The 25,800-nt window shown below is 38.9% G+C and overlaps 1 protein-coding gene across 2 annotated transcripts; it reads right to left on the minus strand.

Moving 5' to 3' along the window:
• Positions 1 to 716: 716 nt before the first annotated feature.
• Positions 717 to 24,257, minus strand: BACH1 (BTB domain and CNC homolog 1). Of its 2 annotated transcripts, XM_088667965.1 has the most exons (6): positions 23,075 to 24,257; positions 14,417 to 14,554; positions 12,596 to 12,889; positions 8,251 to 9,609; positions 5,746 to 5,952; positions 717 to 3,686 (listed from the first exon to the last, which is right to left on the minus strand). In XM_088667965.1, the coding sequence occupies exons 3-6, from the start codon at positions 12,830 to 12,832 to the stop codon at positions 3,408 to 3,410; spliced, it is 2,082 nt and encodes a 693-aa protein (XP_088524091.1). In that variant the 5' UTR covers positions 12,833 to 12,889; positions 14,417 to 14,554; positions 23,075 to 24,257; the 3' UTR covers positions 717 to 3,407. The 2 variants fall into 2 exon arrangements, with proteins under 2 accessions (XP_088524091.1, XP_060129605.1); XM_060273622.2 differs by lacking the exon at positions 14,417 to 14,554 and having other exon boundaries at positions 23,075 to 23,307.
• Positions 24,258 to 25,800: the final 1,543 nt, after the last annotated feature.

The raw sequence follows: 25,800 nt of genomic DNA on the forward strand, positions 1-25,800 counted from the left end.
GCTTTTTCAATGGTGTTTCAAATATATGTGATTTCACTTAAATGAGTGTTGCCTTAGGACAGGCACCCCCAAACTGTGGCCCTCCAGATGTTTTGGCCTACAACTCCCATGATCCCTAGCTAATAGGACCAGTGGTCGGGGAAGATGGGAATTGTAATCCAAAACATCTGGAGGGCTGAAGTTTGGGGATGCCTGCCTTAGAACGTAACCCCTGTGTAAATTGGGAGTTGCCTGTATTACAAAGTAGTATAAGAGCACATGGATGTGCTCCTGCTCGCGTTACCCGTCACCCCATTGCTAACCCCTTTCTCCTTACAATTGACCAAACCCCCTCCTTTTACATTTCACCCCCTCCCTCCCAAAAAAATTCTGGACATACCCACCCCATTTACCCATGAGGAAAAGCAGCTCTGAGACTGAAAGCAGTTCCACATTCTTGGTTTAAATAAAGCACAGGGACATAAAAAGGAATTGTGTTTTGTTTAAAAGTGGAAGCAAAACCTTATAATCTATTTGCAGCCAAACAAGGCGGCTTAATTCACATGGCATGAAACCACGGTTTTTTTCTATGTCTGAACTACATCACTGTATGAATAAGCCCTTATAAGCAAGGATTTCAGAAACTTCCTAAGAAATAGATAGTTTTATGACCCAAAGCTTAACCACAGTAACAAATTATGTTTGTTTCTCCAAGTTAAGAATGAGACTCAGGAAAGTGAGTTTTAGGAGTTTTATTCCAATTCAGTAATATTTGCTGCTTTAATATATTATATAAACTGTATAAATAATGTTATTTCCAGAGTTCAGCTTTAGTAGTACTAAATGAATCAATCAGTATGCATCAATTCTACAATGCCAAAATTTTACAAAAATGAAGACCTCCTTAGAAAGGGTAGTGGTTTTTATTGCATTAGAAAACACTGTACTATGAAAGATATATAATCAATTGTAATTAATGGAGGGTCATTTTTTACAATCTTGATGCTGTTTTGTTGTTAGAAGAACACCTAACAATTTGCCCAAAATATTTTAAACTACTTTTGACATGCCTTGATGCAAATATATTACAAGTTCAAAACTGAATGTTCTTGGCTGAAACTAAAAATAATAATACACATTTTACCTGAGAGTCTTGTATATTAAAATTGCCATTGAAGTTCATTCCAAATATTTGCAAGTTGATGTTTTAGCCTTTCAGTGTTTGCACACAACCTGAGGCATCACTGTACAAACTTTCCTAGAGGTAGCTGATTGGGTATTAAGCCACCTCCTTTTTTCAATTAGGTATTAGAAACTGAGCATATTTAACAATTCCTATAAAAATGTGAACTGAACTTGGAGCTTCAATTCACAGACCATGTGTGGTATTCAATTAAGTTTTACTTAACGTAGACCTGATGAAATTAGCAAACACGACTACATTAGCTCCATTAATTTCAACAAATCGACAGAGAGCAAAACTAGTTGAATACCACTCAGTAAATTTATTAACCAACAGCACGAATGCAGTGCAGGCTCGGATGCACTGCTCTACTGGGCAGTAATCCAGTCCTCCAGACTCTTTGTTAGTTGGCTTTTGAGAGACAGAGACTTAAGCCAGACTGCCCCCGCCAACTTCAACACTAGCCAGCCCATAGAAAATCCAGTTCCCTACAGATACATCCTTTCAAAACACAGCTACTTCTTTAAAGTATAATTTTTACATTATAAGCCTAAACAAATTTGGCACTGCTAACTGATTTGTCAGAAAGGAACAGGGTAGATCAAAAGGAAGTTGAAGCATATGACTCCTAGGACAGAAGTTATGTGAACTCTTCAAGAGTAAGTGCCTTATTAAATGCACACAACCCCCAAAATCCTTCCCTAAATTATCACAATGGAATTGAACATACACAAAAGAAAACAAGTGAACTTAGAGAGGAACTTCCACAATGAAGTCAAAAGTCTGTAAGCTGTGTAAATCATAATGCTAATTCGTGACAAGTATTTATGAATACCACTGCAGCTTTGAATGATATTGAAATCATTCTATGAGGTAGTGTAGTTTTTTGTAATACATGCTGGTTATTAAAAGTACTGCTCAGATTATGTATTTGGCCAAATGTTCCCCTTGTATGTTCGCATTATATTTTATAAAATGCAATTTTACTTTCCTAGAGGCTAAAGTCAAACTAACTTAACCAATATCTTAGCATGTTAAGAAATAGCAGATCTACTATGCTAAAATCTTGCAAAGCAGTTATAGAAAGATGATCCTATACCAAACATAGGTATAAAAACAGATGCCTGTTTTGAGGTAGGAAATGAAGAATTCCATTGGCTTTTGCATTTGTAAACCAGCAAACATATTTGAGGTTCTGTAGATAAAGCTTCTGTTATTAAGAGCAATTACAGATTTTATATGGATTTTCTGTAATTAATACAATGCAGAGAAGCCTACCATAAAATTCTCTATTCTCTTATTTTTAATAGTTAGAACTACTGAGGAATCAAAGTGATTCTATTTTTATAAGTGAAGAACAAGACAATGAAAACTTAATATAAATTAACTATCCATTGAATAGTTTTTAAATACATCTGAACTGGTCCCGCTATTAATAGTAAAAGCTGAAATCCTTCTAGAATACTTGATAATTTTAATTCTCTTTATAACCACTTATCAAATCTCAAGCAAGAAGCACAAAAGTTATGTCAAGCAGAACCTTAAGTATTGGGGGCAGTATCCAACAATGCCTAATGACTTTTGCCCAATGGATAGAATGGAACATCCTCTCCTGTCTCCTCCAGTCCCCCAAGCAGATTGGGTGGGTGTTTGGGGGAGAAAAGTAAACAAGAGTCCCACTATGTCAGCAGAACCCCACTGTTGCAGCACTGGGTGCCACCCTTGGAAACCAATAAAAGGACAACACGCCAAGAATGAGAAAAGTCTCTAATGAAATGACCCACTATTCCCAAAGATGTGTCACCAGATGTATTTATTCATTTGAAACACATCTAGACTGGATTGTTGAGGGAATTTTTAAGTAGGCAAATTGTCCCAGTTATTTTGATTCATATGGCACTGGCAGCCTAAAGCCTCTAAATTGCACAACAGCTCCTTCACATGTCAGAAGAGAGAAGCCCATAATTACTTTTAGGGTTCACAGAGAATGGTGGATAGTTAAGCATAAGCAGATGCACACTAGTCCTCCTAAGCAATCAATCTTTTAACCCTGCTAGTAAGAGTGTGACAAAAATACGGTTTTTCTGTAGTGCATTTATCAAGTCATTCATTGATGAAAACTGGCAAGACCAATACTGTTCTGCACACCTCTTTGGACACAATGTTTTCTCAGATATTATTATAGGAACTGGACAATTGTTTGTGCTTGTCACATGCTACTTTTACATTTTTGGTAAGTGGAACTCTAATCATTTGTTGATGCAACAGAAAGACCTGCAGATAATTCTACACACAATGGCGTTGCAGACATAACATCAGCTGGTGCTGGTTGTTCCTTCTCTGGGACCAAAAACGAAAGTGGACAATCAGAGGCAGAATATTTTGCAAGAATCTGTATTTGCTCATGACTCAGTGCTGCTTCCTTGAATACTTGTTGGCAAAGTCCTGTCAGATTCTGCTTTGTCTCAACCAGTGTTGACAAAATTTGATCTTTCTCCTTCAGCAAGTTCTCTTTTTCATTTTGCTACAGAAAAACAAAAGAGTAATAAGTTTGGTACTTTGCTCTGAAATACACTGTGCAGCTTTATTTTATTTTTTTAAATCTAAGTTAAATTATACTTCCAAATGTGTGGATTAGTTTAGAAAAAAGCAATAATGGATGACACTAGATGGCTTGATGTGTACTCATTTACAAAAATTAAAACGAAATGTAACACAAGTTCAAGAACAGTGTTAAAACAATACTAATAGCTTCTCCCATATAATGACTACAAGTACTGAGTTCAATGTGGTTCCGAAGGAGGTGGGAATATGCTCACAGCTCAAAAGTAAAGCCAGAATGTTACTTATGTGCAGCTTTAATTCAAGTGGTCTAATTCAGCAATCTAATGGGCTATATTTGTAAAAGGGTGATACACTGCACTTTCAACCCATTTAAAGGTAGCAGTGTGGATAACTGGTATCCCTTGGACAAAATGCAGCACGCTGAAGAGTGCTGTTTTGTCTGAAGATACCCATGTCTCTTAATGTTTCCTAGACTCTTGCTCCTTCACTCAAGTAAATGATGGAATTTTCTGACATGATTAGTATCAGACCAAATAATCTGTGGACCGCTTCACACAAGCAACCGGAAGAAGCACACCTTCACAAACACAACTAGGTAAACTGAGCAGGGAAATCTAATTCTAGCTACTGCGTGATTTTATTTTAAAGACTTACAATAACATAATCTGCAAGCTTACAGCCCTATGTGAATGCGTTTGTACCAGAAAGGACGTGTTAGGCATTTTATTAGCAGCCATGTTTATGATGGTCCAACACAGAGCTATTAGGTGGGTGGCAATAATCCAAATTTCCCATTGCAATAGGCTCTACACAGATAGCTACATATACCTAGGGCTGAAGAAGCATATACAACAAGAAGTAGTGGTACAAAATAGTCAATCGACAGTCAAGTTTCAAAACTTGGGTACTCTCCTAATGTTTCCAGCAGCTTCTCTCTTTAATAGCATAATTGTGTTGTAACAATCAGTTGTATAAATGATATTTATAAAGTAATAGGGTAGCATATCATTATGATTTTCACTTCTAAGATGTATGTATAAAAATGGGAAGAAGTGCAACACTAGTTAAGCCAGCGTGGATTAGAAGTGTCTTTTTGTTTCTGATAAAGTGTGTACTCTGGATGAAAGAGCCCTTGCTATAGTAAATGGCATCTTTACTACAGATGACTCAGGGACTGCTGTTCTAGGCAGAATTACGAATCACCACTGCCTTATAAAGCAATTTGTTTTGTTGGCATGGCACCACATACCAAACACCAGGGTCAAATATACACCTCAGAACCAACACACATTCAGAAACAGAAAGACAGCAGCACTGAGATTTTCAGGACATTTTTCAAAATTCCCTCCATCGAGATACTTGCCACCAGTAAGGTTATTATTAACCCCCACAATACCCTATAGAGAGACCCAAAAAATGTAAAGTTTTTCGAGAAGTAAGAAAAGACTCATCAAATACACACTTTGACCATCACAGAATTTCCCCCATCACTGATGCAAATGCTATTGGTGAGGCAACATGACCTCAATCTCCCTATAAGAAACACAACCTCCAGAGCCTGGAAAGAGAGAAAACACACAATCCTCCCCGACACAGCTTAGCACAAAGCAGTGGAGATGTAGCAATGAAAATGCAAAAACAGATGGTGAAGGTGGCTGTGGTGCAGCTACTGCTCTGGCTGTAAATGAAGTAGGTGGCTAGCCTGACAGGAGGGAGTCAAGGCAACAGCCTTCTTGTGCTCAGCTCCTCCTTGCAGGTTGCCAGCTCATCTCTAGAATGCACAGTTCTGCACTGCCACCTCCATGTACACAGCTTCTCCCTCCAGCTACTTACTGCCCATCAGACACTTTGCTATAGTGGAGGTAGAAAGGGAATGGGAGTCAAAAAGATCTCAGGCTGCTCAACAATACAGCTATCTCTGAAAACTTAGAACCATGATGAAAGGAATTTACAGGTGTGGCAAAAATGATCCAGGATCCATTTGAAAATGTAGGTTTAAAAATGCTTTTCACACATACCAGTTTCTCTATTTCACACTCAAGGTTCTGTATGCAGTCTAGCTTTCGCTTACGACAGCGCTGTGCGGCAATTCTATTTTTACTTCGCCTTCTAATATCATGGATACAGTCCAGCTCTTCTGGCGTCAATTTGTGCATTTTTAGAAATGACTGAAAGTCATTTCTAGATAGAGAAATGATCTTCTGTGGATTAAATGGCAGCTTTACCTGGAAAGTAAATATAGTTTTAGAAAATTGCACACCCTACTGTGTTTCAAAATGTGGAGACCCATGTCCTAGTGCAATCATTTATGTGAATGGTTACAAGGCCAATTGATTGGTACGTTAATAGCTTAAAAGTTAAAATCTATATCTAATCACCTTAAGAGTCACATTCAGAAAGAAACACAACCACTTTGTATGCTTATAGTGCAAATATTTAGAGCAGCACATGGAAAGGAATGTTTTCTTATCTAACTAAATCTGCAATAATGAGGAATTTCTGTATAAATGTCTGACATTTGAAGTAGCAATCCTTAGCAAAAAGTGAGGCACATGAGCATTTAAACATCAAGTTAATTTAAATCTTTTCAGCAGGTCTATTAGACATTCTGAAAACAGTATGTTAAGTATGAGGTGAACTTAAGAGTAACAGGGTTTTTCAAAGATGAAGACTAAACACCTTGAAAATATTGATGTGGTCAAAACCTAGCTCCACTTTAGAAAGCCATACTGTGCATGATATATGAACAATTAGAATGTATAGCCAGTCTCCAGAATCAGTGGGGCAAGCTGTAGGGGTGGTTTGCTTCTCACCGTTCAATTCACTAAACTGAACACAGGGGAATTCAATAATCAGTTAAGAGAAAGTACGTGGGGGAATCAAAATGCTGTTCTAAGTAGAACCTAGGTTGGTCCAGTCTGTGGTTGGGAGGGTGATTATAAGAGATCGATCACATTATATTAAGAGCATGCCTGTGCAGAAGAGGAGCTGTGCCTAGACACCTTTAGAGAAAGTGAGAGAGGGAGGGCAGGATCCATGCTGGGGCCTCAGTTTAACTGGGGGAAAATTGTGATAGGGCTGGAAAGTGGAAACATAGCTGGATGGTACTGTGCTACAGTTAGAAAATTGGGGGGTCAGCAGGGGACAAAGAAAGGAGAGTGGTGGATAGGTGGCGATAGAGTGGGAATAGGGTGAGGAGTAACAATGGATTATTTTCTGACTGATTAAGATGGTCCGAAACTGGAACATTTTATGGAGCTGGTTGATACATCTGGGAGATCCGGAGTCCAGGGGAGGGGGGGTAGAATTAGATAAATGTGGCTAAAGGTATGATAGAAGAAATAACATTTGAATATATGGAAAATTTTGGGGGTATAAATGTGAGGCTAAAGGAAGAATAAGAGATGGATGGAAAATAAAGTTAGATTTGGATTAATTAATGAATTAAAGGTTGAGGGTATTCATTTTTGTTTTGTTTTTTGGAGTAGATTAGCATTGGTTGGGAAATAATGGAAAAATTGTGCCAGAATGATTTAAGATGATAAAAGAGAATTGCTAAATTTAGATTTAATAAATGGACCCAGTGTGGGGGGAATCGAGGAAGTCCACAAGGTTAATGTTAATGTAATGAATAGATATGTTTTTGTTTTGTTTTTTGTTTTTTGACTATGTTTTATTTTTTATTTTGCTTTTTGTGTTAAAATGTCTGAAAACCAATAAATATTATTTAAAAAACGAAGAAGTGTATGTACACATGCAAGAGTACTGGGCAGCCCGGAAGCCAAAAAGTTCAATGGGTCACATCCACCTGTGCAGACAGAGGTTAGAAAGGTAGCTACTGCACAATACAAAATGACCCATATTTATATCCAGAGTAAGTGTGACCTGTGCATGATCCCAAATTTTGAAAGGGGAGTCTTTTGACAGACTACCATGCAATCTGGTTGGGAAAACGATCACAAATGCTATTCTGTGTGGCTTGTGGAAAGAAATTTACATTACTTGCAATAAAATATCTAATTGTTCAACAAAAATATTTTAATGGAGGACAGAAATTATGCAAAACTGACATTTTCATACCAGAATCCAATATCAATTCTACTGTGTTACAGTGCTTAGGCAGTGACAATTCCACTCTGATGGTTATTATTTTGGAACTGGTTATGGGGAAGTACCTTTAGTTGCAGGTACGCATGATGGAAAACTAAGTCTAAAAATAAAAGTGTTTCTTCAATCCCAACAGCCATTTCATCTTTCAAAACTTAATATACTTCTTAAGGCAGGTGTTGCAAGTGCAAAGTCAGCACAATTATGCAACCCATTTCAACAGAATTTACTTCCGAAACAAATTCATTTATGATTGCAAACAAAAGCTGTCATTCTATAAAACGTTTGTTCATTTTAAAGTGAGGAGGAAACTCTTAAGCTTTCTTTTAAACTTTCCAGTAATAAAGTGAAAGAGCTCTCTGAATTATGAAATGCAACTTTTGAGACAGAAAGGGGGATACTTTGTACATTCTCACCTCACATTCCTGTTCTCTGGCAGAACAGGATTCACTGTCTCCTTCTGTATCAGTTTCAGATTCTTCTTCCAAGTTTATCACACAGGTGTAAGAGCACTGATCTGATTGCTGTTCTGGAACACAGTCTCCACTATTATTATCAGTGCTGTTTTCAGTTCCAAGATTACTGATGAAGGGGCAAGTGACAGAGCTCAAAGTTGTAAAAGTTCTTTGAGGGCCATGCTCAGGACTGTCACTGATCCTGATACCTAACCAGGGGCACTCAGTTTTCTTTTCGGAACAGACCTGCTCTGTAAAGTCTTTTGATGATGCAGGAGACAAGCTGACTTGACATGCTGGATCTGTGCTGTAAACATCACTCCAAAATCCTTTTGCTAGTTGCTCTGCTATCTCTCTCTCCACACTGCTGCGATTGCTAGGCGAATTGCTGTTCACATTTTCTCTGTCACACAAATGAGATTTCAAAGATGGGCCCTCAATGTTTTCATTCACTGATTTGCAACTTCCAGCTCCGGAAACAATGCCATTTTTTTCAGCGACCTCTGTATTGCTCTGCATACCACTCAAAGTCAAATTACAACATTGATCGTATGTATTTAAGAAAGAGGCAGAATAAAGTCCGTGAGTGGCAACAGAAAAATTGTGGGGGGCAAAAGCAGAATCCATCTTCTCCACAGAGCATTCAATACTTTGGAACAGAGGGGTTGTCTCTTTTACGAACTCTTCTTTCCCATCTTCTTCCATCTCTACCTGAGCATCTTCACATTTTGTGACTGGCTGCACAGCTGCACAGTCAAGAGATTTCTTTATAGCACCAGTAGTATTTGATTCAGTCTGATGAACAGATGCAATCTCTTTAATACTGGAGTTGGACTCCGCAATAGCGACTTTATCATTTCCTAAAGCTTTTTGGAACTTCCTGTATTTGGGATATAGGGACTCTAAACCAAAGACATGACCCCTTTCTGATACAGACTCACAGGTCTGTCTGGCATTATCTTGCAGAAGAGACATTTCCAAATTTTGTTCATTTTTGCAGGCATTCAACTGAGGATTTTGAATGCATTCATTTTGTAAAATGTCATCCACACCATCTATTTCTAGAGCCCCATCATCAGCACCTATTTTACGAAGCTCTTTCTGACAGCGCTGTTTACAACATTTTTGGGGGAGGTATTCCCGCCGGCCTGATTTATGGTCCAGGAATTTGAATTTAAGAAATTGAAAGCAAGATTCCTCAATGTCATGTACTCCCAAAAACTCTGCACACTTGCAGACTTCAGCCACATTGTCTTTATTTAAAATAAGTTTGGAAGTGTATGCAAATTGAAGCAAAGGTTCGAATCCATTTAGTGTTACCTGTTGCAGGGAAGAGGAGCAAAAAGATGCATGTTAAATTTCTATCCTGCAAAAGACAAAAATGACACTTGTATGAAAATTAACCCTTCCTGTTTAGCAATGTGAACCATTAACAAGTTATGATTAAAACAGCTTCTAAATAACCACACTTATTTTTGGCTTGCTTACTCTCAAACAGTCTAATTGCTAGACAAACAAATGCTACAATCTACACTAGAAAATATAAGAAGAGAATCAATCAAAACTTTCAGTAAAAGAACAAATGCATACTTGGCAGGGCACTTTGACTATACAGAATTTTATTACAAATAACATTTTGTAGAACTGCGATAAATTCTATATACATAGGTACATTTGTTACATGGTGGTTCAACATCTAAAGTTATTTGTGGCTACAAAGGAACAGTAATCAGATTGATTTCTATTTTTCACTTTTTACTGTATTTTCACTCTTGAAGCACATCAGCACAATCTGTCCTGAAAATCCATTTTTATACATAGGGCATTCCAACTTATCCTATGCAATGTTATACTAAAATGCTTCTGAAAGACCAATGGATCTTGTAACTGCAGCCAAACACATAGGCAGTTTATGCATGCACGTGCAAAGAAAAGACTAAAGCAGGTAAGAAGAGAGTGAAGACTGAAGTAATGAGGAGAGGTACCAGAGTTTGCTGTTACCAGACTATTGAAAACAGTTAAAAGATTGGAAGCTGAAGACTAGAAGTCTAAGCATGCAAAACTGGTAACCTGGAACACACATATATTACATAGAAGTTTCATTGGGCTTTGTGAAAATATCAATACATTATGTGGAATGCAAACATGGTGGTAAAGTTGCAGTACAAAGGAAAGAAACACGCTCAAAGGGGCTGAAAAAGGAGCTCATTCTACGTGCAGCCATTGCTGCTCTAAGATCTGAGGGGGAAAGAATGGAGGAGGCCTGTGATGGTCATATACCACTATGCTTCAGTGCCCGTTAGGAGTAGGTATTTAGTACTCACATTCTTTGGAAACAAACTGAATAACAAAAGTGGGACTATGGAGGTGTGTGTGTGTCTCAATGCCAACACAGCATATTTCCTCCATGAAAGGATACCCTGGAATTGTTCTACCAAAATGCAAAACTGATATTAAAACATGCAAAATAATAATTATTGAAAAGCAGATGGATAATCTATTTTTGTTTCACACATCTTTCCTGCAAAAAGGATATGGATCTTGAAGTATATTTCAATTCAGCAATATGTACCTTTAGACCAAGCCCTAAATTAATTCAATGTATTCTGTTAATATTTTAAAGTAAATTCATTTGGAATATAATGGATTTGTAAAAGTACAGATATTGATCCCTATGATGATGATCCCTATAGAAGTTTTTTCCTGGTGCTGTTACTAAGCTATCTCTGCTGTATGAAGGATGTTTTTATTACAGAAAAGCATGGACAGACAATTTCTAGGAGTTGGAGATGCCACAGCAATGATTTATAGGGTACCACAAGCATTGTGACACTGGTGGCTTGACTGAAGCACACCCACTACTTTGCCTGGATTATACTTCTTGGAGAGAAAAGTGGCTAAAATGTACAAGAACACATAATCAAAAACTTGTGCAGTGGTATCTCTGGTTATGAACTTAATTCGTTCTGGAGGTCCGTTCTTAACCTGAGGTACCACTTTAGCTAATGGGCCCTCCTGACACCGCTGCGCGATTTCTGTTCTCATCCTGGGGCAACGTTCTTAACCCGAGGTACCACTGTATTAGTTTTTAGGCTCCTAGAGTATTAAAAAAAGAAGTTAGCTGTAGAACAGGGCACTACACCAGGATGCAACGCACTTAAGACTGTTCAAGACACAAGCAAACGATGGCTTACCATCTATTACATTTGTTGTAGGAATTCTGTATACTTTTTTCCCTTTTATGGAAAGAGAAAAGTTTACATTGAGGAGCTACAGAAATGGAAATTCAAGTGGAAGAAAATAAAGGAAGTACATGTAGAAGGACTGAACAGGAAGAGAAGTTCTTTTTGTCAGTTTCAGAATTAATGTAATTGTGGTTATTCTAGAGAACTGTTTACATGGTTGTTTGGGAATCATGAAGGTTTCAGTTTAGCTCTTCCTTATAAGCTCAGAACCTTTAAACATGAGTGAGCCTGTGTTTGTATCTTTAGTAGGAAAAGAAACTGATACATCAGTTTTCTCACAATATTGATAAACACCCCTGAAATCAGGAGTGGCTGATGCAATTATCTGCAGATTAACACTTGATATAAACTGAAGGGGACAATCCAGTTAACTGTGAGCATGAAAATATGCACATGAAGCTCTTTGCGTCCTCCAAACTTCTCTGCATGTGGAGGAAGAAATTAGTGAGGGAAAGATGTGGCAGGAGATTGGCTCATCCTCTATTTTATCTCATACAGGGCACAAAGTATTCATAGACTTTATAATCTTGGAATAATTTAAATAAACACCAGATTAATACATATCTGTTCTCCCAGGCACCTGACAGAATGTGACACGTCGGTTAGTAGTCTGTCTGCTTCCAAGTTAGTGTACTGTTTTATTGAAATGTATCTTACAGTGTATTTTGTGTTTTTATCTTGTATTTTGTTGTTGTGAACCACCCTCAGATGTTCAGATGGAGGCCAAAATTAATTAATTAACTGTAATAATGATGATGATGATGTTCTTCATGTCATTGCTTTTTGGTGTTTAACCTTCTTGTAAATTGCTTAAGAGACTTTCTGTTATAGGCAGCTACTAAGTCAAATCAATAATACTAATACAGAAGGTTTTCTGCCCTCCCAGAAAATCATTCTATGGCTGCTTGACATAGTAATTCTAAATATCACTTGTATGCTTTCACTAATAGTAATATCTATATCACCTTGAGCAGGAACAACATTTTTAACATGTGAGTAGATAGAATAGCATACATAGGAAGAATAGCATACATAGGAAGTGAGCAAGCAGCAGCACTTACCTCTTCAGGTAAAATAATAAGATCAGGTTCCACCTGACCCGCAATTCTTGATCGGAAGTAATTGCTGCAGGCTGCAAGCACAGAGCGATGGGCCCGAAATCGCTGATCTTCCACTAAGATGGTAACATCACAAAAAAGGTCTTGCTTCCTCTGTTCGTCAAGGCTAAGCAGAACATTGGCACTGTGTACTGAAGATTCATATGCAAAAACCACACTGTTCCTTTCACTTAAAGACATTCTGTATCACGTCTGTGGATAAAGATCTCAGAGGGAACATGCTTCTATTCTTCACACCTGAGATAAAGGAAAAGTTTTTTTTACAGAATGCTCAAGAATACAAAACACCATAAAGTTAAAGGAATCTAAACCAAGAAAATGCATTGCAGAAGATACTATCACCACTAAACAAAACTGTCAATTATTAATAGATGGATTTTATAACCTGTATATGTGGTCTAATCAGGTGAACAGCATAATTTTTGTTGTTTTGTCGTTTAGTCATGTCCGACTCTTTGTGACCCCATGGACCAGAGCACGCCAGAAACTCCTGTCTTCCACTGCCTCCCGCAAGCATAAAATTAGTTTTAAATTTATTTTCACTTTTCACGATTTTATTGTTTGGTTTTATGTTTTCATTTTGTTGTAAACCAGTGTGATATATGATAAAACAGTAAATAAATATTGTTAGGGTTTTTTTTTTAAAAAAAATCCAACTGAAAGGCCTTCACCAGGAGGCTTGCCTGGCTCCCTGCTTACTATCATTTTCATCCTCTAAAAAGTTAAAGATAGTTTAGTTTACCCAGTGTGTTGATTTGTGGTCCGAGGCAAAGGCATACACTATTCAAGTACATGTATGCTGTATATCTGTTCTATTCTGTTGTTTCAATGCTTTTATTTATTTTTGTTGTGACCAATAGCAGACACATATATGGTAGTAGTAGTAGTAGTAGTTCTATTTTAAATGTTAATATCAAGTTGAGTGTTGTTGGGTTTTTTAAACCACCACACACATAAAAGCCAAACACAAAACCACAACAATCTAAGGTAGTTGTAACTGTGTGCAAAGCTAACAATGTACATGGGAAATTTGCTACACAGACTGAAAAAAGGAAGTTTCAAACCACTGAAGATGTAGATCAAGGTTCATCTACCCACACCCTAAGCAGAACTTTCATTTGGTAAATAACAGAAGTTGCATAAATTGAATGCAAAAATGCTTCTAATTACTAGCTCTCTTCAATGTTCTGTTTAATGAAAATGTTAATTTAAAAAGTATCACAACATAACACTTTTCAGCCCATGTTTTCTTTGACAGAAGATTCTTTCACCAACTCTGCCTGATAACTGGAGACAGATGGCTGAAACTCACTCAAAAGCTGGTAAACTAGCTGCATATCTTTCTAACTGCAGGACTGTGTTACTGTAAAATGTTCTACATAGGATTCATAAACTTCATCTGGTGCAAAATATAGCAGCTAATCTCTTTACAGTCTTGGGTTATCAATGGCATAGTACACCAGTGCTTCAGCATCTGTGATGGCTTCCCGTTTCTGGACAATGGATAAAGTTTGTAAAATCCAAGCTGTTTACCAACTACCTAATAAATGTATTGACCAACTGTAGCTCTTGAACCATTGTAAGGCCAAGCCATTCCCTCCGCTGGCCTCCATTGGATGGCAATATTAATTCCAGCTCTTTTAAGCATAATTATGAAAAACAGCAAGCTAATTCTTATCACCTGTCTCCATCAAAATGTGCTCAGTTTACAAGACTGCATAAGGGGTGGGGGTGGGGCAGAACTTCACATCGAAGGAGTCATACCTGAATTTTTTGTCAAGCTGAGTCATTTCTTCCTTGTGTATCTCTAGCTAAATACATTCTGCTTATGCAGGGTAAATTGTGCAACCGCACTGCCTGAGCGAGTCTGTACAAATGTAACTTGAACTTTAACAAACAGGTCTGTTGAGGAAGCAAACAGAATGAACGCTCTTTTAAATTTATGGGCTCCAATATTAGAAATGTTGTAGGATATAGAAGTTGGGTGGAGGGATCATTGCAAACTTAGAAGAACAGTCAGTGTCAGCTTTGGGAACACATCCGCCTTCATATCGTAATGAAATTCCACGTCAAATTAAAAAACTAACACCACATCTTTAGTAGTCACACATGGACCAAATTTCAAGGAAATTTCAAGGTATTACACATCTCAGGAGCCAAAAGGAGACTCTGAATCGGCAATAAAAGTTAAGTAGGTACACAAATTCAGTAAGTGGGAGCAGATCATTACAGCTTCAAGTTTTCCATTCCATCACAAATTAGTGCTTTCAATGAATATGGCCCCTAGGCATGCTGTTCCAGAACAAAAGCATTGTTGTTCTTTCACATATACTACACACATACAAATCTAGTCCTACATGCAGCACATGGGGAACAGTATTTACCCTTAGGAAAGGAATATTCTGGTTGCAAGGATATCCCACAATTGCCCACATTCATGTTCGGAAAACATCTCATGACTGCCTTTGCTAAAAACCCAAATTATAAGGTGTGCTACATTGAATCTGTGTTTTGAACCTGCTCTATTCTAAGTCACAGGAGATTGTAAACATATGTAAAACAAACCAGAAGGCTATGAAAAGTTCCATAGTAAGACATCCCTAAGGTAGTGCTTAGGACTGAATTGGGATCGAAAGGTAGGATGAATACGGTATGAAAAAAATGGACATGTTAGTTTGTAAAGTTAAACCTTTATAAATATGTTATTACTTCCCTGTACCATTGGGGAAAGTTTTTTAAAATTAAAATAAAATTAGTAAAAGTCTTCCTAATTTTTTGGAAAGTATATTGGATTGCAATATCATGTATTCAACCATGATGTATGGAAAAGATTTGAGTTTCAAAACAAGGAAAGAATTAGTTTATAATGTTGTAACTTTGAGAATCAAGCTATGACTAAACCACAGATCTATATTGAGTCCAGAAAATCTGCATTGACTCAAGCAAATACTTCCATTTCAGAACTGGGTAAGATACATAAGCTTTTTCACAAAGACACTGCACAACTTTCATTAATTAGTGTCCAGGGAGAAGAATAGTGCCTTAAGTTGCAACACAAAGGTTTCTACCATGCAATATTGCTGTCCAATATAAAACAAGATTATTGCAATGTTAACTGACAGAATAAATAAAGGCAACTGGATAATGTTCAAAGAAGAAAAGTGTACATATTTAATATAGATGCATCTGACAATCCAACCTAAAAAAAAAATTCTTTTGTTGACAACGCATTTCCCAACTGGTGTAAAATATTGGGGGGGGGGGTAAAAGCTGTCCACTTAGGACATTTACATAGACAAGTAGCAGTAGCTATTAAATGACAGTTGGCTATCTAACCCCACCCCAACCACCTCCCCGTTTATGGAGGAAGAGATACGCTTTGAATGAGTGCCTGCAATAGTTAAGAGCTGCTGATTCATTATGTTATGCTGACATGGCATGAAACAGCATTTTACTGAAAAAGTTACTGCCTCACTTGAGCACCCTTACTTTAAAGTGACCAGAATTATATATATATATATATATATATATATATATATATATATATATATATATATATTAAAATACTCAAGTTACAAGCATTTGGTTATTATGGTGAGCCATTGCAAGCATTTTAACGACTGTTATTTGGGGGGGGGACCACTATATGATTAAAAACATATTCTAGATTTTGGGATGTTGAAATGATTAATGCATATAAATTGGGAGAAACGGTTGGACTAGGACCAGGAAGAGCCAATTTTTTTAAAAAAACACTCAGCCTGAAATTCTGCTAGATGAGCTTGGGCCAGTCATTATCTCTAAGTTACTTCTCAGGATTGCTGTGAGAATAAAATGTTGAACCACTTTATATTTCCCTGAGCAACTTGGAAGATATTAGTGTAATGAATATACACACAAGATATATATTAACATGATAAAACTGAATGCTTATTAATGTTGTGAACCAATGTTAAAAGAAATAGGCACCTTAATGTATCTGAGTCCATAACAGATCTCACAAATACCACACTTGGAAGAAATTTGTATCATTAGGTACGGTGACAAATTATGTGGTCAGACTGTCAAACTAGGAGAGATTTAAATACCTGAGAAAGCCATGAAGATCACTGGGTGAACTTGGTCTAGTTACTCCCTTATTATCAAACTAGTCTCCCTGTGGGGATAGAATTTGGGATGGGAGAACCATGTATACTACTTTGAGCTCTTTGAGGGCAATAATAACAAATAACATAATTTGTATTATTGTCCTGTGTAAGTGCTCTTAAACATGCAGTTCTCTTGACCAAAAATCAGGAAGAACTTCCTGGCAATAAGAGCTGTTTGACAGTGGAACGGACTCCCTTGGAAAGTGATGGGCTCTTCTCCATTGGAAGCTTTTAAAGAGATTTTTAAAGAGAGTTGGATGGCCATCTGTCCAGGATTTTTAGCTGTCCAGGATTTTTTGGGGGGCCCCTTCCAATTCTACAGTTCTATGAGTCTATGATTAATGTCTGCAACATGTTGAGTGAACATGGCCAGGAGACAAGAAATGTTCAGTGGGCAGGAGGAAAATAGGATGGCCATTTCAGAGAGGAAAAAGAAAGATAAGGTATTGAAGGACAAAAGAATGGGAGGAAAAAATATTTATACTTGGCTACAGGAAAGCTGAGCTATGGAACTTCTCTCCACAAGGAAAATGTTGCAGCAAAGAATCAACAGAAAGTGATGTCAGTGTAACTGCTAGCTGATAATTTTCAGCTTTCACAAGGAAGCCCTGGGGGGTAAAAAGTTTATGAGCCCCAGAGCTAGATAGTGGGATATGTATCAATAATCATCATGCCAGAAACAAGGAGAAGAAAACCAATGTGTTGGTGCCCACTCCCCGAAAGCACCACTTTTAACCCTTCTGTTGGCTGCTATCACCCACAGAGCTGACAAATATGATGCTTGGATAGAATTACATTGCTTCTGGAAGTGAAAGAGTTAAAAGCATTTTCTCCTTACATTAAAGTGTTCCTAAAAGTCAGCACCATGAAAAAAATACAATGAGAAGGGTTTATTTTATTTTATTTATATACTGCTCTTCCTCTCAAGGGAACCTAGGGTATACATGTGTCTACTTATCAGAGAGACCCACATAAATTGGAAATTTGGGGACATCATAGCTTTCCAATATCTGTTTCAATAATAGGTGTAGAAATCATGCTGTGTGTTACAATTTTTAAAGTCAAAGCTTCATACAATATGAGGGAGTGCACATATAAACTTACTTTAGAGAGTTCAACTTCTATTTAGTTGAAGCCTTACTATATAACCTCATTCCGGATGTAAAAAATACAAAGGTATTTTTACGCAAAGCAGCTCTAATACCGGTAGTAATTAGTGAAACTGTGACGGTTCTTACAAGTCTTAACTGCAACAAATGACTCCAGGACTTTTCAAATTAGCACACAAATTAGTATTATCCTAAAACCTCTTAATTCAAAGTGCTTGACACTGCTTAGCTTGCAGCTGCAATCCTGTAAATTTGTGTCCATTGGGCAGAGCAATCAAAACCCCTGATGCACCATGATGGAAGATCTAGATAAGGCACAGATGCCCCTCTGCCCAGGAGGGCTCAACTGGTAAGGAGACGCCACAGCTGTGGAGGTCCTTGGCATGAAAGGGGGCGGGCTGCGGGTGCAACAATAGTCTATTATTCTGTTAAGCCCCACTGCTGCCTGGCCAATATTAGGACTACCCCATGAATAAAAGGTAAAGGTAAAGGGGTTGCGCGCTCATCTTGCATTATTGGCCGAGGGAGCCGGCGTATAGCTTCCAGGTCATGTGGCCAGCATGACAAAGCCGCTTCTGGCAAACCAGAGCAGCACATGGAAACGCCGTTTACCTTCCCGCTGTAGCGGTTCCTATTTATCTACTTGCATTTTGACGTGCTTTCGAACATGAATACAGGGTTGTAAATGGGTATCCCAGTCCCAAACAGATTACTTGACACAGGTAGGTAGCCGTGTTGGTCTGAGTCGAAACAAAACAACAACAAAATTCCTTCAGTAGCACCTTAAAGACCAAGTAAGTTTTTATTTTGGTATGAGCTTTCGTGTGCATAAGTGTGCATGCACACGAAAGCTCATACCAAAATAAAAACTTAGTTGGTCTTTAAGGAGCTACTGAAGGATTTTTTAAAAAGATTTTTTTAGATTACTTGACAGTTTTAGGAATTTATTTCCAATAAGTTTAAGAAGAAGCAAATTAGTATTGCCACACTAAAATGAGCAACAGAAATCCGCCATTCATTAAAACTGAAATCCAATACATACTTACTTGTGATTAGGGCTTATTGAACTCAATGTGGATTATTTCCAAGAAAATATGTGTAAGATTCCAGGGTTGGGTATCTAAATATTAGTTTGGAAGGTGTTAGGCTTCATTTACAAATGTTGCGCTTCCTTTCGACTGAAACATACTCTTATACTGAATCTCTTAAAGTCAACTTTAAGAACAATCAGTATTCTGTGTCACCACATATTATATCATCCCTAAACCTCATCACACTTTTGAGTTATCAGTTAGTAGATAGTCAGTAGATAGTAGTCAAACCGTAGGAAGCAACTCAAGTTTGCTTTTGAGTAAGCATGCACAACTTAGAGCTGCAAGGCTTTTCTGGAAATTCTGAACTTCCCATGTGCTCCCCACCTGGAATCTGATTGAGTGAAGATTATTATGCAGAGTTGCTTATACTGGTCCAACACCAACACTGTAATTAAGGGGGGGGTAGTATACTATAGACCATCTGGCTTCATCCAAAGATTAGTTCTTCCTTCCCAAATCAAAATGGAATCATGGAGTAGGAAATGCATTCCCTGTACAAATCTAATGCCAATTTGTGGCAGTCCTTTCCTGAGTGCATAGATCCCAACCAGATATTGGCTGGTGAGGAAAGAAAGGCTTCAAGTACTTCAGAATCCAATCCATACATGGAACTTTGAACTCTCCACTTTCAGCTACTCCATGCCCTCAAGTACAACCGACTCATCCTTTGAGAATTGCTCTCCTAATAGCCCAATCCTGAGCAGTGGCGGAGAGCAGGCGGGGGCGTGGTGCGCCACCCGTAGGAGCGTGGCACACATTCTGGGGACGGGGACTGCCGCCTGAGGGGGTGGGGTGCCCAGCGCGGGGCAGCCACGATGGCGCCCTCGGGATTGCGCTGCCCGGGGCGGAGTGCCCCTATTGCCCCCTTTCCTACGCCCCTGATCCTAAGTATATTTTAAACAAAAAGTAAGCTCCATAATGTTCAGCGAGACTTATTCCCATCTCACCCTATTCCAACAATTTACACTATTGCAGACTAAGCACACTTACATTCAAGGATACAGAAATTTATATCCACCTCCAACACTGTCCTTCATCCAAATGAAAAGCACGGGGTTTTAGATATTTCCTACTAAGCTTGAAAGGTACTCCAGTCACCTCCGGAGTGAAGTGTGACTGTGGGAGTTATGTCCCCAAGCTCTTTCCAGCTCCAAGGTAGAAGGGGTAGGTTTGTCCCTGTCCTGATAAGCCTCAGAGATGCTCCAACATCTCAGCAATTTCAGAGCCCTTCCTAAACTCAGGGTAACATCAGGGAGAACCTCTGTCCTTATTGGGGATTCAGAAGGGCAGGAACCCTTATCAGAATGAAAAAGGTCTCATTAGTGGCAAGAGATGCTTAGGTTTAAATGAAATCAATGGACTTACAATGCAGGTGTTTATGATTAAGCCAAGTTAGGAGATCTAGGCTTTAAACTACTTGATAAAAAAATTCCTTCAGTAGTACCTTAAAGACCAACTAAGTTTTTATTTTGGTATGAGCTTTCATGTGCATGCACACTTCATCAGATACGAAGTGTGCATGCACATGAAAGCTCATACCAAAATAAAAACTTAGTTGGTCTTTAAGGTACTACTGAAGGAATTTTTTATTTTGTTTCGACTCAGACCAACACGGCTACCTACCTGTAACTTAAACTACTTGGTTCATTTATGATATTATTCAGACACTTTTCCATGAAGTTCAAAGTGATAGACAATAATAATGAAATCACAAATACATTTAAAAAATCGAAATAAAACAGTCTGTCCATGATAAAACAGTAGCCAAGACCACTCTGTGCAGAATTTGGAGCTGAAGGTGATAAACAAAAACAAGTTAATTTTTGCCTTCAGAAGCTCACTAAATACAGGTTAAGGGAGGCCTCAAAGAGGTTTCCCTATTTGTTAAATTTTCTGCTGTTTTATGGGATTTGAAATGAATGCTTTATATTTGCTTCTAAATCTTGTAACAGAACAAGTGTAGCCAACATGCATTCAGAGGCACAAATTCAAACCGGGGAGGGGGGGGATGATATGAAATGTAGTTGGGCTTGTTTATCTATTGTGGTACAGCTTATGCCATGCTGCCAAGAAAAATAAAGACATAAGGAGGAGGAAAGAGAGCACAGCTTATTGTTTACCTTACCTTGGCAGTTTTTCATGAGCCTAGAGATCTTTTGGAAAACACAATTAAGCTGTTTGTTTAATTCAGGTAATACATTAGTGGTGTAATATATCTGTAACAGACCTTGCTGAAGTGCAAGCAAGGGGACATATTAAGATCTCCTTCAAGTACTGTACTGGCCTTTTAATCTACTATGTTCACCTGTCAGGTGCAGCTGCTAAATCCAATGGGTTTCTCCCCCATTACAAGTAGACATGTTTGGCTACTTTCTTTCTAATTTGAAGCATTCCACTTCACAATACTAACTCAACTTCTTGACATTACATTTCATCAATGTCCCTAAGAGGAACACTCAATGTTTCAAACTAACCTCATGATCCTGTCCACAGAAGATATGGGATCAGCTGATCCTGCACATGTTTACTTGGACACAGTTTCTATAATGACTTATCATTAAGGGTATGTTCATATTAGCAGCTTAAACACAGTGAAATAATTTCCCCCTGCTGTGTTTCAAGCCACATGTGCATAGTGTTGCTCACAACACAGAGAAGGGGTAAGGATGTCTTCACATGACATGCATGACCTTTTTGGCTTCCAGGCCATGCAACCCACCTCCCAAAAACTCATGTTCATGAAGCTGTCATCTGCACATGTGCGCTCATCCGTGCATGTGTGATGGTTGTCTTAAATGTTCACATTACCACTTATCCCTTCCAGCTCTCCAATTCTTTGATTCTATTATTCTATGATTCTATCCCAACCCAGTTGGATTTTAGCCGGTTTGAAGAAAAACTCATCTGTGTTTTTCAGCAGAAAGACAGAACTGTTTCTCAAGAAAATAATGGATCAATGTAGATACTTCTTCAAAAACTGGCAGTGGGAGAACACTGCACACTGGATTCAGAGTAAGCGATAAAGTGAACTTCAGGGTTGCATCCTTCAAGCTGCATTTTAAGCACATTCACTCAATGCTGCCAGTGGTTTAGATTACTTTTATTTTTCTATTCGTAATCATTTGTTTGCTGCTTGCACTTTTAAAAAGTTGTGGCTTTTGAAACTACTGTTCACCACCCACAGAATTCTAAAATCGCTATTAGGCCAATCACAATACCACAAAACACAGGCAAAGCATTTCAGGTCTTATAGTAGACCAAGCGTGGCTGGCAAGAAAGCCATGCGAGCACACTGGGCACAAAGTCTTGAGATGGAATGTAGCAGGAGAAAGCAGGCGTTCAAACGAAGCTGTCAAGTAGGCTTAAAAGGTTGCATTCCATAGGCCCAGGCAACGCGAGTTATTCCGACGTGATACAAACGGAAGACATAATAAAACCACGTCCAACTATGCCCAAACGAACCTTATTCTTAGTCAGAGAGTTTAGCTGTAGACTGCAGTAGCCTGCGGTGGTTCGTCCACAGAAAACCAACCCAGCTCCTTGTGACTCTCTCTGTGGCCAGCGGGTCTTACTGTCAGTCCGGCTCAGGGGAGAAAAGGCACACGAACCGCCCCCCCCCCCCAGGTCCGGCAATCGGACTCTATAACCACAAGATCGAAGGAGCAGGAGGGATGGGTCTCTGCCCCGAAGAGCTTACACGGGGGCGGGAGGAACACTGGCGGAGCCACTTAGACCCGCGAGGCATCAAGAGCCCGACGAATGCGCTTCTATGCCTGTGGCCCGGACACCGCCGCCTCCACGACTCCGGCATCCGCCCCTCGAGCCACTTCTCCGCCTCGGCTCGAAAGGGCAGCCGAGCCTCGTCCTCGTCCTGCTCCCACCCCCCTCCCGGACGCGGAGGAAAACATGCAGACTCTGGGGAGCCTCTCGCGGATTGTGCGCCTGCGCTCTCGCCCTCCCTGCCGCGCTGTCCCCGCAACCCGCCGCGCGCCGCCCACGAGCCCCGCTCCGCCTGCCCGCCCGCGCGAGGGTTTATACCTCCGCCCCAGCGCCGCCGGCCATCTTACTCACCCGCCTCAGCCGCAGCTCCCTCAAGCGAGCCTGAGCCACTTCGACCACCTGCCTCGGGGCCAACTCCGCCGCGGCTTCTCCAGGCGCTGCGCTGCCCGACCACAGTCAGGTGACAACATCACAGCTGCCTCCACGAGCTCTTCGCCGATTGGGCGCTGGTACCAGCTGACGCTCGCCCTTTTCCCTCAGCTCCCTCCTCTGACCCCCGCCTCGGTGTCCCCGCCTACTCCCTCAGCTGCGCATGCGCTCCTTTCCTGTGAAGGCGTCCGTTGACGTTCCGAGCGAGGCCCCCTCCGCACCGCTGAACGCGAGGGAGCGGAAGTTGGTCTCTCTCTCTCTCTCTGCCTGCGCTCGTGTGGGGAGAAGGAGAAGGGCGGCATCGAGGCATTTCGCCGCCTGAGGCGGAGCGGCAAATGTTGCCTTCTATAGTAGTACCCAAAGCTGGTCGAGTTACCGGTAGTTCGGCACCCGAGGCGGAAAAATGCCGCGAATGTTTCTTCCCCCGTCCCTGGCACCTAATACTGTAAATACAGTACAGTATTAAAGTAAATAGCTAACCATTTGCTGCCCTTAATAGCTAACCATTTGCTGCCCTTAATAGAGCTACAGTTCCTTCCCAGCACCCTTAAACTATGGTTCCCATAATTCTTTGGGGAAAGCTATTATTGTTAAAGTGACAAGAGTACTTTGAATTCCTCAGCTGATGGGTAGCAGCAGCAGCAGCTCAGTCTTTGTGCGAGCAATATGCGATAAAATAATGAGAATAAGTAGTGGGTCCGTGATGCATATTTTGTTTAAAGGTCCAGGTCCGAATGATTGAAGACCACTGATTTACCCAGATTTGTCTATTCTGCCTTTCATCTTCAAATGTAAGACCTTATAATGATAAAAAAGAAGAGGAAAACACTTTAATTATACTGCTATTTGCTCTCTCACAGAGCAACAAAACAATGCCATTCAGTCATTTCATAACTGAAATGTATTTTCTCCTTAATAGTTTGAAAGTGGATTGATTGATGGACCTCTTCTGGCAGCTTTGTTCAAAGCCTTTGAGAAGGAAGGAGCTGTGCAACAGCTACTTTTTCTGTGGCAATTTATAGCTATTTATACGAACATTTATCAGTATGTACTCCACAAATATTCTAATTCATCAGAAGCCTAACATTTGCTAGATGGCAGTTACTATGATCAACTGAAGTAAAGGCCGAAGGATAAAGAATATAAAATTCATGTTTTGATTGGCCCACACCAATAGAAATAAGCTTTATCTGTACCTAATAAAAATAGCTACTGTACAGGTCACATATTGTTCATTGCCTATAACGTAGTTTACAGGGAATTATTTTATCTCACATTTTTGCTTATGTTGCTGTGTTCCAAATAGAAACTTATGTGTTCCTTGTTCCAAAATAGTGGTGCCAGATGCAAAGGTATTTTTTCTTTTTTTTTCTTTTTTTGTTTAAAAATACACTTTATTAATAATAATTATTTACACATATAACATTAACATAGAGAAAAAGAAGTTAAGAAAACAGAAAAAGACAAAACTTAACAAAAACAGTAACTTAAACAGAATAATATTATAATATATAATAATATTATAATATCTCTAAATCATAATTATAACATAACAAAAATAGAAAAACTGACATAAAAAAACCTTAATCGTCAAACAGAACATAAAAGCTTATAATAGGATCAAATAAGAATAGACAAATCATTCTTTCCGAGGGTCATCCATACTTGGCCCCTTATTTTCCCAAATTTTAATCTAATTCATTTTGACCATTAATGTTAAAAGGCTAACCACTAACTGCCCTCCCCCTGCCCTCTCCCCCTGATGACTTCCAGTCATTCCTATATGTTGATTATCTTTCTTTCTTCTGGTGCATACTCGATTTGATTTTTTTTCCCTTCTCTCTGATTTCCTTGCCTTTCCTACCTCTGCCACAAGATTCGCTTATTCAACCTTATTTTTCATATAAAACTCGAAGGATTCCCAGTTCTTGCCCGCTTTTTCTCTACCCAATCCTTTGGAAATCCCATTTTTAATAGCCAAATTCTTATATCCCACTACTTTCAATAGCCAATCTTTTATGTTTGGAATTTTATCACTTTTCCAATTTTGTGCGATTAGGACTCTGGCGGCTATGGTGCTATACATTACCACGCATCTGTTTTTAGCCTTAATTTCGTCACTTAACATACTCAAAAGAAATATTTCCGGATCTTTCTTGAATGATGTTTTGGTTATCTTTTTTAACTCCTTATATATTTCATCCCAAAAATTTCTTATTTTTTTACACCACCACCAGACATGTATAAATGTTCCAGTTTCTTCCTTGCATCTCCAGCAAGACTTATCATTTCCCTTGTATATCTTTGCCAGGCGCACCGGGGTTAGATACCACCTAAATTGCATTTTGTAGATATTTTCCTTTAAATCATAACTAGTTATCATTTTGATATCCCTTGTCCATAATTTTTCCCAATTTTCATACATTATTGGTTTACTCACATCTTGTGCCCATTTGACCATTACATCTTTTGTTAATTCATCTTTGGTTTCCCATTCCAGAATCAATTCATACAAATTTTTTATAAATTTATTTCCCCCTTCCAATATTATTTTACCAAATTTAGACATCTCTTTTTCGAAGCCAATTATCTTATCTTTTTTAAATCTTTCATTAATTTCAAAATATTGTAACCACACATTGCAGTAT

The sequence above is a fragment of the Zootoca vivipara genome, chromosome 4, assembly GCF_965207765.1.
Source record: "Zootoca vivipara chromosome 4, rZooViv2.hap1.1, whole genome shotgun sequence".
NCBI lineage: Eukaryota > Metazoa > Chordata > Lepidosauria > Squamata > Lacertidae > Zootoca > Zootoca vivipara.